The sequence below is a fragment of the Anser cygnoides genome, chromosome 2 (genome assembly GCF_040182565.1).
Source record: "Anser cygnoides isolate HZ-2024a breed goose chromosome 2, Taihu_goose_T2T_genome, whole genome shotgun sequence".
In the NCBI taxonomy this organism is placed as follows: Eukaryota; Metazoa; Chordata; class Aves; order Anseriformes; family Anatidae; genus Anser; species Anser cygnoides.
This window is the reverse complement of record NC_089874.1, coordinates 67407127-67421025: the sequence shown is the minus strand read 5'-3', so window position 1 is coordinate 67421025 and position 13899 is coordinate 67407127. Positions and strand designations below refer to the sequence as shown.

The 13899-nt window shown below is 41.3% G+C and overlaps 1 protein-coding gene across 13 annotated transcripts in view; it reads left to right on the top strand.

The window, feature by feature from the left end:
• The window catches only part of PHACTR1 (phosphatase and actin regulator 1), a 409041-nt gene that overhangs the window by 262834 nt on the left and 132308 nt on the right, over positions 1–13899 (top strand). For all 13 annotated transcript variants that reach the window (XM_066992303.1, XM_066992302.1, XM_048075528.2 and 10 more), the window contains one exon: positions 12021–12185. In XM_066992303.1, the coding sequence (XP_066848404.1) occupies positions 12021–12185 (165 nt within the window). The remainder of the gene's footprint in view (positions 1–12020; positions 12186–13899) is intronic.

Here is a 13899-nt window from a genome sequence, read left to right as displayed (position 1 = left end):
CCGTTTCCCACAACATTCTCCTCAAAAAACTGGCTGCTCATGGCTTGGACTGGCGTACGCTTTGTTGGGTTAAAAACTGGCTGGATGGCCGAGCCCAAAGAGTCATGGTGAATGGAGTCAAATCCAGTTGGAGGCCGGTCACTAGTGGAGTCCCCCAGGGCTCAGTGCTGGGGCCGGTCCTCTTTAATATCTTTATCGATGACCTGGATGAGGGGATGGAGTGCTCCCTCAGTAAGTTTGCAGACGACACCAAGTTAGGTGCGTGTGTCGATCTGCTCGAGGGTAGGAAGGCTCTGCAGGAGGATCTGGATAGGCTGGACCGATGGGCTGAGGTCAACTGCATGAAGTTCAACAAGGCCAAGTGCCGGGTCCTGCACCTGGGGCGTAACAACCCCAAGCAGCGCTACAGGCTGGGAGATGAGTGGCTGGAAAGCTGCCTGGCGGAGAAGGACCTGGGAGTACTGGTTGATAGTCGGCTGAATATGAGCCAGCAGTGTGCTCAGGTGGCCAAGAAGGCCAACAGCATCCTGGCCTGCATAAGAAGCAGTGTGGCCAGCAGGTCTAAGGAGGTGATTGTCCCCCTGTACTCGGCTCTGGTGAGGCCGCACCTTGAGTACTGTGTTCAGTTTTGGGCCCCTCGCTACGAGAAGGACATGGAGGTGCTCGAGAGAGTCCAGAGAAGGGCAACGAAGCTGGTGAGGGGTCTGGAGAACAAGTCTTATGAGGAGCGGCTGAGGGAGCTGGGGTTGTTTAGCCTGGAGAAGAGGAGGCTCAGGGGAGACCTCATCGCTCTCTAGAGGTACCTTAAAGGAGGCTGTAGAGGTTGGTCTATTCTCCCACGTGCCTAGTGACAGGACGAGGGGGAATGGGCTAAAGTTGTGCCAGGGGAGGTTTAGGTTGGATATTAGGAAGAACTTCTTTACTGAAAGGGTTGTTAGGCATTGGAATGGGCTGCCCAGGGAGGTGTTTGAGTCGCCATCCCTGGAGGTCTTTAAAAGACGTTTAGATGTAGCCCTTAGTGATATGGTTTAGTGGAGGACTTGTTAGTGTTACGGCAGAGGTTGGACTAGATGATCTTGGAGATCTCTTCCAACCTAGACGATTCTGTGATTCTGTGATTCTGTGAAAATCAGGTATGTGTGGCAAAGACTCTAGTTTAGGTGGAATAGTGTATGTGCACATTTGGTGAGCTTTCTCCATGACTTGACATTTGACTTGATAGAAAGGAATCTGTGATACTTGTTGAAAGTTATACAGATCCTTTGTCCAAAATAGATTTGTATTTAAAATTGAGAACACTGTTCTCCATACAGTTATATGGACAGAGGCAATTTAAATTGCCAGAAATGCTGTGAAAAGGTTATTTTTTTTTTGTTAAATATTTGCTTGGTGTCAGAATCTTGATAACTTTGAGAGGAACCTGCAACATTTAGGGAAGTCAGATTTCATAGTTTTGTTGCTTTGTACAGTGCCAGCAGTGAAGAGGTGAAAAAAAGATAACGCTATTTTATTGTAAGGAATGTCAGGTTTTGGTTGGGTTTTATCCTATTTCTGTATTAAAATGAATTCTCATGCCTGTCACAGTTTCATTCGCAACATTGCAAAATGAACTTAGCTTCCAGTTTCATGGTCAAGTGGCTCTTCATAGGCACACCTTAACATGCTGCTGGGGTGCTCTGCTTGCTTTCGTGGCTTGCAACAAGCTGCTGGTTTCTCTCTCAAACACCACAGAGAAGGGACAGTCCTATCAATACAAAGGAAAGCACTCGTTACAACCATACTGTAATGCCTTCTCCACCAATTTGTTTTTTTCTGTAGGTGAAATATAGCATGCTGGAAAGGTCCCTTTTACAACTTCGGCCAATATAGTCCTCTGATATCAGTAAGGAGGCAGGTTTTAGTGTGCAACCAGCATGTCGTAACCCTACCTGAGAGGGTCAATAAATAATTTAGTTCATCTTTTTTCACTACTCCAGCTCATCTCATTAATGTGCTCATCTTGAGCAGAGGGCCATATTTTTGCTTCGTTTGCAAAACGTTCATAGATCTGAGCACTTTTGTCCCCAATTCCCAGGATGGTCATTCAGTCACTAGACAGATTTGGTAAGGTAATCCTGCTCCTTGTGGCCTTTGCATTTCATTCTAGTGAGGTTTCATTCTAGTGAGGTCATGATTTCATGTGTTTCTCTCTGCTAACACTATTTCAGTGCATAAAACTGATGGAACTATTTCAGTATGTTTTTCAGTGATGATGTTTTCTTGGCTCTCCATAGTACTTTTCCCCTTAGCTTTGATTTAAACTCTTTCTCATTTTTCTGAGCTATTTCTGGTTGCTGGACTTGGAATTATTCATGAACGTGAAGTTACGTGCATAGATCCTTTCCTCGACTGTCGTGTTTCTTAGGTGGATATAGCAATTTGATTACCTGATCAGCTCCGTCATTTTTAAAGACAGGGTAAATATATACTTGTGTATGGACCACTGCAGGCAGAATAAATTAAGCCCAGAGGCTTTCCTCTGAGTCTGCAGGGCAAAAGCAATATCCTGCAGAGCTCTAAGACATTTAATGTTAAAAAAGGAGGGCAAAAAAAGTGAAATCATAGCTATGAGATCCACACAGAAATACTCTGTGTATTTTAGCCAGCAACCCAGCATGCTTTATTCATGACTTTAAAGGAGCTGTGGGCATTTTTTCTCCTCTGGAGTATTCAGCTCTGAAACTCAAGCCTCTACCATGAGGGCCTAAACAGAAATTTCACCTCAGCCAGGGGTCTGAACTAACCATCACTTGAATTGATAAAAGAATTCCCACTGTAATGACAATCAGAGAAGACCATATGTAGCTACTTTTAGGTACTCAGAGGAGAAGTATTAGTTCTTACTTTTAATTCTTGAACATGGATACAGGCTGTCTCTTTAGAGAGTCCAGTCACTACTTTTTTTCTAGGCTGTTACTGATTTTTCTTTTTTTTAAACTCAGATTTATGCTCATTATAAATGTGCCATTTGGTATAATTACTCTTCTCCTCTTGGCTGACTTCCAATCAACTTCTTTAAAGAACAAAAATAGATGTTCCATTTTCCCAAGAGAAGTAGTATAGAGTTTACAAGGGATTTTTTTTAATTTCTAGCTCTTTAAACTAGGTACCTAATTCCTTCTCTCCTGACCAATTAAAGTAATTAAAAGCTTCATTTTTTATCTTTATGGTAATAGTGGTAAGATGGTACTATTATCTTTAGAAGGTTTAATGTTTCTAAAGCTGTTTCCTGGATACGATTACTTTTAATAAGATGGCATGTCCCTCTCAGGTTTCTGAATAGTTTAAAGATATGCCTTCTAAGGAGCACATTTTTAGTAAGATAAAGTAAAAATACTGGATATTCCTACTTACAAAAACTTCAGAAGATAAAGATCATAAATTGATCAGTTTATCAAAAAGTCCCCTAAGAAATTAGAAGCATTTAAAATATGTTTTGTTGTTGTTTTGTTTGATTGTTTGTTTTTGTTGTTGTTGTTGTTGTAGTTGTTGTTTTTTATGGGCTTTTTTAAAATAGACAGCCTTTAGCATTAGCAGTCTGTAGAAAGGCTGAACACTTACTCAGGGAGAACTTCCCACTGGCTTCCATTGAGGGGCCTGTAGAACAAGGTGCTGTTCTGTCTCAGTCCAAATGGCAGCTAGCAAAATGTGAGCCACAAGTCTGTACACTTCCATCGACCACATCCTTTTCTTGGATTACCTTTATACTTTGCAGCTGAGTAGAATTTGCAGTTCAGTACTGTATAAGAGAGAAACCCCACTACGAAAATGTGATCGTTACCAGCTTCTCCAAGAAGACACTTTAACGAGTTGCAAGGCCTTCATTGAAACAAAAGTAAAGAAAAAATGTTGTGAACTAGTTCTTCATTGTGATAAATTTAGGAGTTGAAGGTATATGGGCTTCAGCACATTTTGTTGTTGTTGAGTGGATTGAAGACTCACCTGGAGGAAGGCAGCTTCTCTGGCTTCCATAGTCATGGCTTTCAAAAAGAACTTAAGATATGATTAATGATACTTTTCTCTAGACTTGAGGAGTTAGGGGATGACTCAAAGATGGTTAGGACTGCCTCTGTTACTTAACAACCTGAGCATCTGTACAGATACAGCCAGGAGCCCTGAGCTGTGTTGTATAGTCCTATCCGCATGTGTTGGATCAGTTATTGGTGTTGCCATTGGGAGATGACCACTTGTAAGGTAATGTTCACCAACACCACTGCAGCAGTTTTGCCTTATAACTTTTTTTTTTTTCAGTGTTAGAGCGTTGAATTTTTTGGAGTTGAGAGATTCCATCTCCTTCTTGTAGACTCTGCAAAGTACTTTCTAAGAAGCTTTAAAAAGTTGTATTTTTTTAAATGCTATGTGCTAGAGGACACAGCTAAGTAGGCTGATAATTCCATCTTCTCAGCAGTTTCTTTTCAGTCTCAGAAGTTGCATGGATTGAGTGCCCATTCATCCAGCTCCTGACATGTTTGCGCTTAGAGGCTGCTCCATTCCAAGTTGCACGTGATGGTCTGGGACTTTCCAAGAACCTGTTTCCATAATAGTTACTTTAAAAAAAAAAAAAGGGCCAGATCTGTTCAGTAGTGAAGTTTTTAATATGGAGGTGTGATCACAATTTTCTCCCTCTTTGGAGCAGCTGAGTCTCCACCTATGTGTGGTGTCCAAAACAGGTTTGTGGATTCTGTTTCTGTGTCCAGGCACCCAAGAGTTAGAAGCTGCAGCACTGTTTATTGAACATAGCCCCAAATCTACATGTAATAAACACTTAAGGGAAGGAGAAAGCCGTGAGTAATGAGAGCAATAAGGCAAAGACAAAACAGCTGATATAAGTGAAATCCAACAATCCTTATTTTCTATAATTACAGGGTTTATAGGAAGCAATTATGTAGTTATTAACGACAACCTGATAAAACGCTGTTGTTGCAAGTAGAAGTCTTGTGCACAGTGTTAAAATACAGAAAATGCTTGGTGTTCTGAGAGATTTTGTATGATTAAAGATCTGTTTATAGTGATGCATGCAGTACAGTATAGTTTGCAGAGGCTAAAAAAAAAAGGCTTTCAGATTGCAATCAGCATGAATAATTAAGATTTTTATATCGAAGTGTGAGGAAGGCAAAAGCAGGGCCCTAAAGGGATTGGACTTCTGAAGCTATTCATTGCGCTTCAGTTCCACCAAGAGAAATATATGCACTGAGACAGACGGATCAAAGCAGAGAGCAGAGCCGTACCATGGTCTAATACCTGTGCTGAAATGGGCAAACCTAAGTGGTAAGAGATGATTCAGTTTACCCATCCAATGTAGAGTGATACACACCTGGGGAGCAGTAGTAATTGGCAGGGCTTTAGAAATGGGGAGTGCTACTTAGCATGCAAGGAAAAGCTACTGACAGTCTCTTCATGGCTCATAAACCCACTGTGCCAACCAAGTCAGTGGCATTGCAAATGCATATTTCCAGTGGGAGCTGTTGTCAACTGAAGAGCTAATCATCCCCGTCTGGGAAGACTGAATGTAGACGGCTGCATGCCATGCCTAGTCTTTCATTGGAAAAACAGACCTTTGAAAAGTTAGGGAAAGTTTAAATGGGTGATTCACATAGTAACGGGAGGGCTGCTGAAAATTAATTCCAGGTGCAAAGGGAAATTAAAGGGAAGTAACAGTACAGATGATAATAGAAGAGCAGAAAATGAACCATTTTCCTGAAAGAAAAACAATTTTTTTTTAAATTGAAAGTGTTCCCATTCAGGTAAAGAGAAGACATAAGTGCTTTGCAATTAGAGTAGTCGTTCAGGTTTCCTGTCGTTTCAAAAAGACACATGGCCTTTCCACATAGTCCATTGAACAGAGCTTTTACAGTAAGGTCTGTACAATCTAAAGAGGGAGATTTTCGGGATGCAGAGTTCAAAGTAAATGTCATAACAGGAATTGGTTGGGAATTAATCTGCAGAATAAGGTCTAGTTGGAAGTTGATTGGGAATAAGGAATATTATATTGTTTTGTTTTTTTTTTTTTGTTTTGTTGTTTGTTTGTTTTATATACTCGTATTGTCTGTAAATAAAATGGCATGTTCAGCCCATTGCAACTTTAGGGCCAAGATCATTTCCTGCCTGTTACTACAAATTTGCAAAAATATAACAGAAAGCACAATTTAGACATTGGTGTTTCCTAAGAAGGCTTAAAAGATAACTTTGTGAAGTAAACAGCTTGTTAAGCTGTTAATCATGTGACTGAATATGAAGAAAGAGTCTTCAAAAATGGTCTGAGAGAAAACAAAGTGTGACTACCAGTGAGGAAGGTAGTATTAAAGGTCATGGATGAAATGGGTGGGCTTCAGCCTTCAGCTGTGAAATCGCTGTGTACCTGAATGTAGAAATGGTGATTTTTTTTTTGTTTGTTTGTTTGTGAAATGAAGCCCGAGCCATGTTATATATTGGTGGCATTAATAGAGGCTGTGATTCCCAAACACATGTGGGAATGACAAAACTGGTTGTTGCTCTCCAAGAAAATCTACTGCAATATGTTTTCTTTAAGGGGGCCTTTGATCTGCCTTCTACACTTCTCAAAGCCAAAAAGTAGGTGATGCCCATATTGTTTCTTACAGGACCTTCTGGAAATCAAAGTTCCACTAAAAGGTGTGGGAAACTCCTAAGAGCATACAGAACATGTCCAAGCTCCTCAGGCCTCTTTTTCCTGGGCTGTTACATCGGTTCTTTTGAAGAATTGCTTTTCATATTACTCTTCCTTGATTTGTTGATTTTGACCATGTCTGACATTTGTGCACTATATCACAACCCACAAAACTTGAAGTGACTTTAACAAACAAAAACAAACAAAAAAATCAAACCCAGCATTAACTGCAAAATAAAAGAAAAAAAAAAGGGGGGGAAAGGGAAGAAGTTAGCTTTCAGACCTCTTTGTGTTTTGTTTTGTTGTTTTTTTTTTTAAGTCTTTTTAGTATATTTTAATCATGTTTGAAAAAAATATTTTAAATCACTTGGGTGCAAAATAGTTTTGGTTTGTGGTGCTTTTTCAAATTAAAATCACAAGTCTTGCTTAAGCCCTCCAATCTGTATATACTTCAAATGTCTTGAGGTTTATAGTAAAATCTAGAGAGCTGTTTCACAACCAAAGAGCCTGTAAAAAAGCTCTTACATTTAGCTTCCCTGTTGCCATTCCGGGTTGACAGCTGGGACAGAAGAAAGTGAGAGGGGAGCGCATTGCCCTTTTGCCGTCAGTGCAGGTCCCAGTGTCCTTCCATTTCTCTGCAAGATCTCTCAGATCATGCAGAAGCAGCTCCTAAAAGCACAGAGAATCAGCATCAACGTTAACCCATAAATGTCACATTTATGGCACCAGCCTAAAGATGAGACCTCAGCAGTGTGACTGCAGGCACCAATGGACACACCAGTTCCCATTCCCAGGTCAGCAAGCTGATCAGGCTGGGACTGCTTTTCTTACTGATGGCAAAAAAAAGTTCAGGCCTAGGTTGGTTTATGTTCATGCAAGTACCACCTTTTTTGGGAACAGCAAGGGTGTGAAACCAGCCTACAGAGCCTGCTGTCAGCAGCGGGTGTCGCAGCCCACAGCTAGTCAATAGTCATTAGGAGCCAAAAAGGCAGAAAAAACTGGCCAACATAAGGGAAAGATGCAGCAGAAAGCAAGAGTGCACAAATCTGGCTTTTACTTTTCTCATCGTGGTCTGTTTTTATTCTCACTGTATTAAAAATGTCATGGCTTTATGCTAATGTGGTTCATTCCTAGCCAGTGATTATTATGCTTTGAATTAGCAGAGCTCTTGAGGGTATTTTTCATGGGGGGGGGGGGGGGGGGGGGGGAAGTAATCCTTCTGAAAAATCAGAGTGAAAGGGGAAAAAAAAACACTGTTATTTGTATTAGCTCAGAGCCATGTGTCTTTGGAGAGGATGAAGGAGAAGGGCCATATCATCTCTTCATGGCTGATGGAGAGCCCAGCAGAGCTCCTGGAACAGCTCCATGTGAGACAAGATACCAAAATGCAAGGAAGAGCAGTCAGAATATGGAAATGGTTTTAACACTGTGTTTGGCTTTTAATGAACTCCCCTTTGGGTAAATTCCTTTTGACTCTAGTGTTAGTGTTGCCTGATGGTGAATCCATGCTAGTTTACCCACAATGGGAGAAGCTTCCTGGGGGCAGTGAGAGCACAACTGGCGTGTAACGTAGAGGGTGTGCTTTATGAAAGAAGATTTTTAAGGGATGTCAGTTGACCTGGGAATTTCCTCAGCAGTAGCAATTAGGATCAGCTCTCAAAGAATTGTGCAACTCTGAGGTTTAGTAACTGTAGGGAACCTTGGTAGCAGAAATGGTGTCTCAGTGAGGGGCACGGGAAAAAGGGCGAGCAGCAAAAGGAATTTCATAATATTTCAACTGTGGTTTTATGTAGCAGAAAGCCTAATTCAGCAGCAGTAGTGTGTCATTCCCAGTTTGTTCAACGGACCACTGCTACACCCTCTATCCCCCGAGTAAGGCAGCAAAGACAGTACCAGCCCACTGCTTCTAGCAGCATCTCAAACAAGTCACAGCAGTGGCCCACAGCATGGTCTTGTGTGCTCTAACTAGAGGCATCTTAAAAACAGAGGAGGTAGGAAAAGGCATGGTCTCTTTGGATCTGCATATAGAGTAAGGTGATTTATATATATTCCGTGCAGGTCTTCAAAGCCCTGCTGCATGTTCCAGTGAAATCAGTAAGCACAAGGAAATATCTGATTTCTTCTTTTTATCCTCATGGCACGTTCAGCGTAACAAGGCAATTTCAGCTTTGATGCAGCATGTCCCAGCCCTTTATAGGACAGCACCTTGTAATGGATTCTCCATATAAGCGGGTGTTTCTCTGGGCAGTCAGACAATGTGAAGAGCTGGAATAAAATGAAATGCTGTGACCAGGCTACCTTTTTTTCCCCTCTGCTTTTAATTGAAAGAAAATGTTCTCAGAAACGTTTCTTTCTCTCCATTGCCCCAGAGGTTGGTTGGTTTTTTTAACCAGTTCCAGTGAAACAGTTTGAGACTCTGTATCTCATTGGCTAACAGCTTTTCACCAGAAACTTACAGGCAGCTGTATCTGGCAGTGATATTTTACAGGAAAAAGGAATGTGTTGCCAACGTTAAAAACACAAGAAGAACAAAATAAGCAACTTCTTGCAAAAAAATGAGAGGCTTAAATAATATTTTAGTTTAGAGCTCTGGTAATAGGATTTCCTATGTGCTAGAGATATATCTGTAGTTGTTCCCATGAAAACCAACCTAAATTTGGCAAAATTAAAGCCTCTGAAAAATTTCCATTGAGATGCTCAAGGATTTGCCAGCTAAAATCTCTGGTGGTTCAGTCTGTGTGGAGTAGGGGTGTTCATCCCTTCACAGCTCTGCTCTTGTTGAGATTCCCAAACCATGTGCTCATGGCTGAGGTTAATCCTTAAACACTACAGGTGTAATAAAAACACTAGGTTGCTGTCTTCAGAATGGGAGCAGTGAAGATTTGTGTCCCATCTTTATGAATCCAGATTGCCTTTGTGCAAACCACTCAGATCAGTTTTTCTGGCAGTGTTGCATTACAACACAAGCCTGGGAAATGACAGAATAAAATGGAACAGTTCAGTTGGAAGGGACCTTCAAAAACCATCTAGTCCAAGTCCCTGACCACTTCAGGGCTAACCAAAAGTTAAAGCATGTCAATGAGGGCATTGTTCAAAGGCCTCTTGAACACTGACGGTCATGGAGCATCAACCACCAATCCAGGAACATGTTCCAGTGTTTGACCACCCTTACAATAAAGAGTCTTTTTCTAACAAACAGCCCCTTTGTGCTCTTCCTGCATATCCTGTCATCAGTACCCAGGGAGCAGAGACCAGCAGCTCCCTACAAATTCCTCTCCTCAGGGAGTTGCTGAGAGCCATGAGGTGGCCTCTCAGTCTCCTTTTCTCTAGACTGGACAACCCAAGTGTCCTCAGCCTCTCCATCCCAGGTGCAACACCTAGCATTTTCGTTTATTGAACTTCATGCTGATGATGATTTCCCAGTGCTCTAATCTATCTAGATCCCTCTGCAAGGCCTCTTATCCCTCCAGTCAGCCAACAGCACCCCCAGTTTAGTGTCATCAGTGGACTTGTTGAGGTTGCATTCCACTCCCACACCCAGATCAATAAAAATGTTAAAGAGGACTAGCTGTAGAATTGAGCCTTGGGAGACACTGGAGGTGACCATCCACCAGCCAGATGTAGCCTCATTCACAATGACCCTCTGAGCTCTACCTTTTAGCCATCATCACCCAGCACAGCATGAACCTGTTTGTCTTACAGTTGGACAATATGTCCAGAAGGATGCCATGAGGGGCAGTATTAAAGGCCTTGCTAAAATCCAGAAAGATTACGTCCACCGCTACCTTTTCATCCACCAAGCAGGTGACCTCATCCTAGAAGGAGCTCAAATTATGAAGGCCAGACTTTCCCTTGATGAGCCCATGTTGACTGTGCCTGATAATAGCTTTATCCTTTAACTGACTTTCAATAACCCTCAGGACAATCTTCTCCATAACTTTTCCAGGGACTGAGGTTAAGGACTAACAGGTCTGTAGTTTCCCAGGTCTTTTCTCATGCCTTTGTGTAGATGGGAAAATATATATATATATATATATATATATATAATTTTTAAGAAGTCTCCTTCAAGATGACTGAATTACGCAGATGCTCTTCTTAGGGTCAGAGGCTGCATGTTTCAGCCCAGGGCTGGAAGAGCTTCTTGCAGCCCTGGCAGCTGTGGCATGGAGGGACCCTTTGACCCTCTCTCCATGCTGCTGGTACCTTTCTACTGTTGGTGTTTTCCTTTGTGGTCCCAGCTTACCTCTGTCTGTGCCTCTCTCTGATCACAGGGATGTTAATTCCAAAACACATTAGCATACATTTTCTCTGGAAACCTGAGGGGGAGACCATGCAATGTAATTGTGGCAAGTGGAAAAGGCTGCCCAGGGGGCTGTGAAGTCTCCTTCTCAAGAGACATTCAAAACCCATCTGGACGCATTCCTGTGTGACATGATCTAGGTGTTCCTGTTCCGGCAGGGGGACAGGACTAGATGATCTCTCAAGGTCCCTTCCAATCCCTCACATTCTGTGATTCTGTGACTACCTACCCCCAGACTTCTCTTGTTGTCAGGAGGAGGAAGAGTAACTTAAATTCTTCTAATTTGTTTGTTGGTTTGCTTGTTTATTTAAGTATTGAGACTACCATGATGTAGTACAACGTAATGATTGCAGAAATTTATTAATTTTTGTTATTAACAACAGAAGTTCAGTGAAAACCTGTAACGCTCTCTCTAGGGAATTCAGCCGTAACTGTGGACTGTATTAAAATTCTCCAAGTCCCTAGGTTTAAAGACTTTTAAAAGGAGGAAAATGGGTGGGCAGAGAAGTGGGGCTAGGAGGAACTTTCTGAATTTTTAACATGCTTTCTGTCACTAGAAAATACTTGATGCAGCCCCTTTTGGAACTCAGGCAGATTTAGTGAACACAGTGATGTTACCAGAGGGTATTCAGTCCTTGCCACTGATAAATATAAGTTAATGCAAATTTCTCTTTCCATTGCAAGACAAGCTTGCAATATTTCGCTTAAGCAGTATTTCGTAATTTCTTTGGAGCTATGTCTTTCCAAGTCTCTATCATACACTTCCATGGGAATGGCTGGGGATGGACTGCCAGCTGTCTAGAGCAATGCAGAATGATTTGCTGAAGACTGAATCTGAATATTAATACTGATTTTTACAGCACAGCATGGATTCCACTGAAAGGGAAAAAAAAAAAGTTAAAATAATAAAGATTACATCTTTTCCCCTTTTTTACTGTTCTCTGTAACCATGTAAAAATTTAACCATCTGTGTGGTTCTCTGATAATTTGTTAAAACACCTTTTTCACCTTTTTTTTTTTTTTCTTTTTTTTTTCTTTTTCTTGTGGAAACTACAGCTGAGGAAGTGGAAAGACTGGCTGCAATGCGTTCAGATTCTCTAGTACCTGGGACTCACACACCTCCGATCAGAAGAAGAAGCAAATTTGCCACTCTTGGAAGGCTTTTTAAGCCATGGAAATGGAGGAAGAAGAAGAGCGAAAAATTTAAGCACACTTCTGCAGGTAATACTCTCAGTCAGGTTGGTCTGTTTATCTTGGACTCTTTGTTCAACAAGGTTGAAAACTGTTAATGCAGCCCCAATTTATACATGTTTTAAAGTTTGTAGCTTGGCTGGGAGAGATTTCTCAGATTCTAAGCAATTTTTAACTTCGTTACCAGCTACCTCGCATGCAGTACAATTAAAGCAGTAGCTCGCCAAAGCTGTATTTTCAGGTTTTGCTATTATAGCTAGAGGGTAACCCAGAAGAAATCTCATACATTGATTTAGCAAATTGTGGGTAAAAGAAGTGGTAGCGCGAAAAGACAAGCCAAGTGGAGGATATAGCTACACTCAAACTCTGTAAGTGCTAACAAGGGAGCAAGAAAAATAGATGGCAAAAGAGCTGACATTCTGTTGAGTAACTTGCATAACCATAAATTATTTTTTCCCTTGGGCTAGAAAGATGTGTCACTTGTTTCCTGAGAAAAACAAATGAGTCCTCCTGCTGCACCCCTTCTCCCGCCATTGTATTTAATGCTCCTGGTTTAAGACTTTTAAAATACATTTTTATATATATAGAAAACTGCAAATACGTATTTTTATATTGCAAATTGGTCTGAGCAAGAATCCCAAATCCAGGTGCTGATTCATGTGTTGGAATTATGTACCTGGTGTGTTTGGTTTCAAGTTCCGTTACTTTTTTAGAAGGGTTCTTTTCTTTGCTCTTCCATGATGCCTAATAATTAGTATATGTGTTTCTGCAAGTCTCAAGTCTGGATTGTCCATGAGAAAAGATGAATTTTCTTCTGATTTCTTATTGTTCTCACCGGAGCTAGAAACAAAGCAGTGACAGAAGAGTCCTGGGTTACAACACAGTTGCTCTCTGACCTGTTTATGTACAGTAGAAGCTTTCTGGCAGGACTGGAGTGTAGTTTTTGACACCCCTAAGCCTGTACTCATGAAAATGGCCCATAATCACGCAAGAAGTCTCATGTAGTTAAGTGCAAATTCATGTGCGAAGTTAAATGCGGAATAAGAGTATGCAGTTCATTCAGACCTAAAGGTGCTCTTTATGTATGGTGTTTAAACTGCTCCCTGATTCATCAGGCAAAAAATAATGGACTGGAATAGATGGCTATATTACTCTGAGTGGTGATTGTATTTTTGACTTGACATCTGTGAAGTTATTGTCACTAAAATGATATGCAAAACAAGTGGCTTGTCTTTCATTTTCTGTATCAGTCATAACAGTAGTGTGGCATAGCAGGATTTCCATGAAAACCACATTGCTCATAGGAGCATTGGATATGTGGATGCTTTTGTCACAAACAGTTTGAAGCTCGTTTTGCAACGTTCTGGGCTGGTTGGTTACAGCTAGTAGCATAATCACAGCAGTACAGGACATACCATGGGCTGCAAAAGCCTCCCTAGTATTTGTTTGTATGGTTTATCTAGTTCCAGGAGCTGGGGTTGAGCTATATACTGCTGTGGTTAGACCAATTAGTTTGAATCTGCCTTGAACATGCCTGCCTGGTCTGCTCTGGGCACTGCAATAGCTGTTACGTAGATTTTCCCCAGTTACCAAAACATTTGGGAAGTATACAGTGATTAAAACCAGAGTAAAAACATGTATTTCCTTTTCTCAGAGCAGAAGGAAGCTTTACCAGACAAGCCAGCATATCTCCTCCTGATAAGAGGGATTTCAGTGTCTGAAGAACTAAATTAAAAGCAGGGTA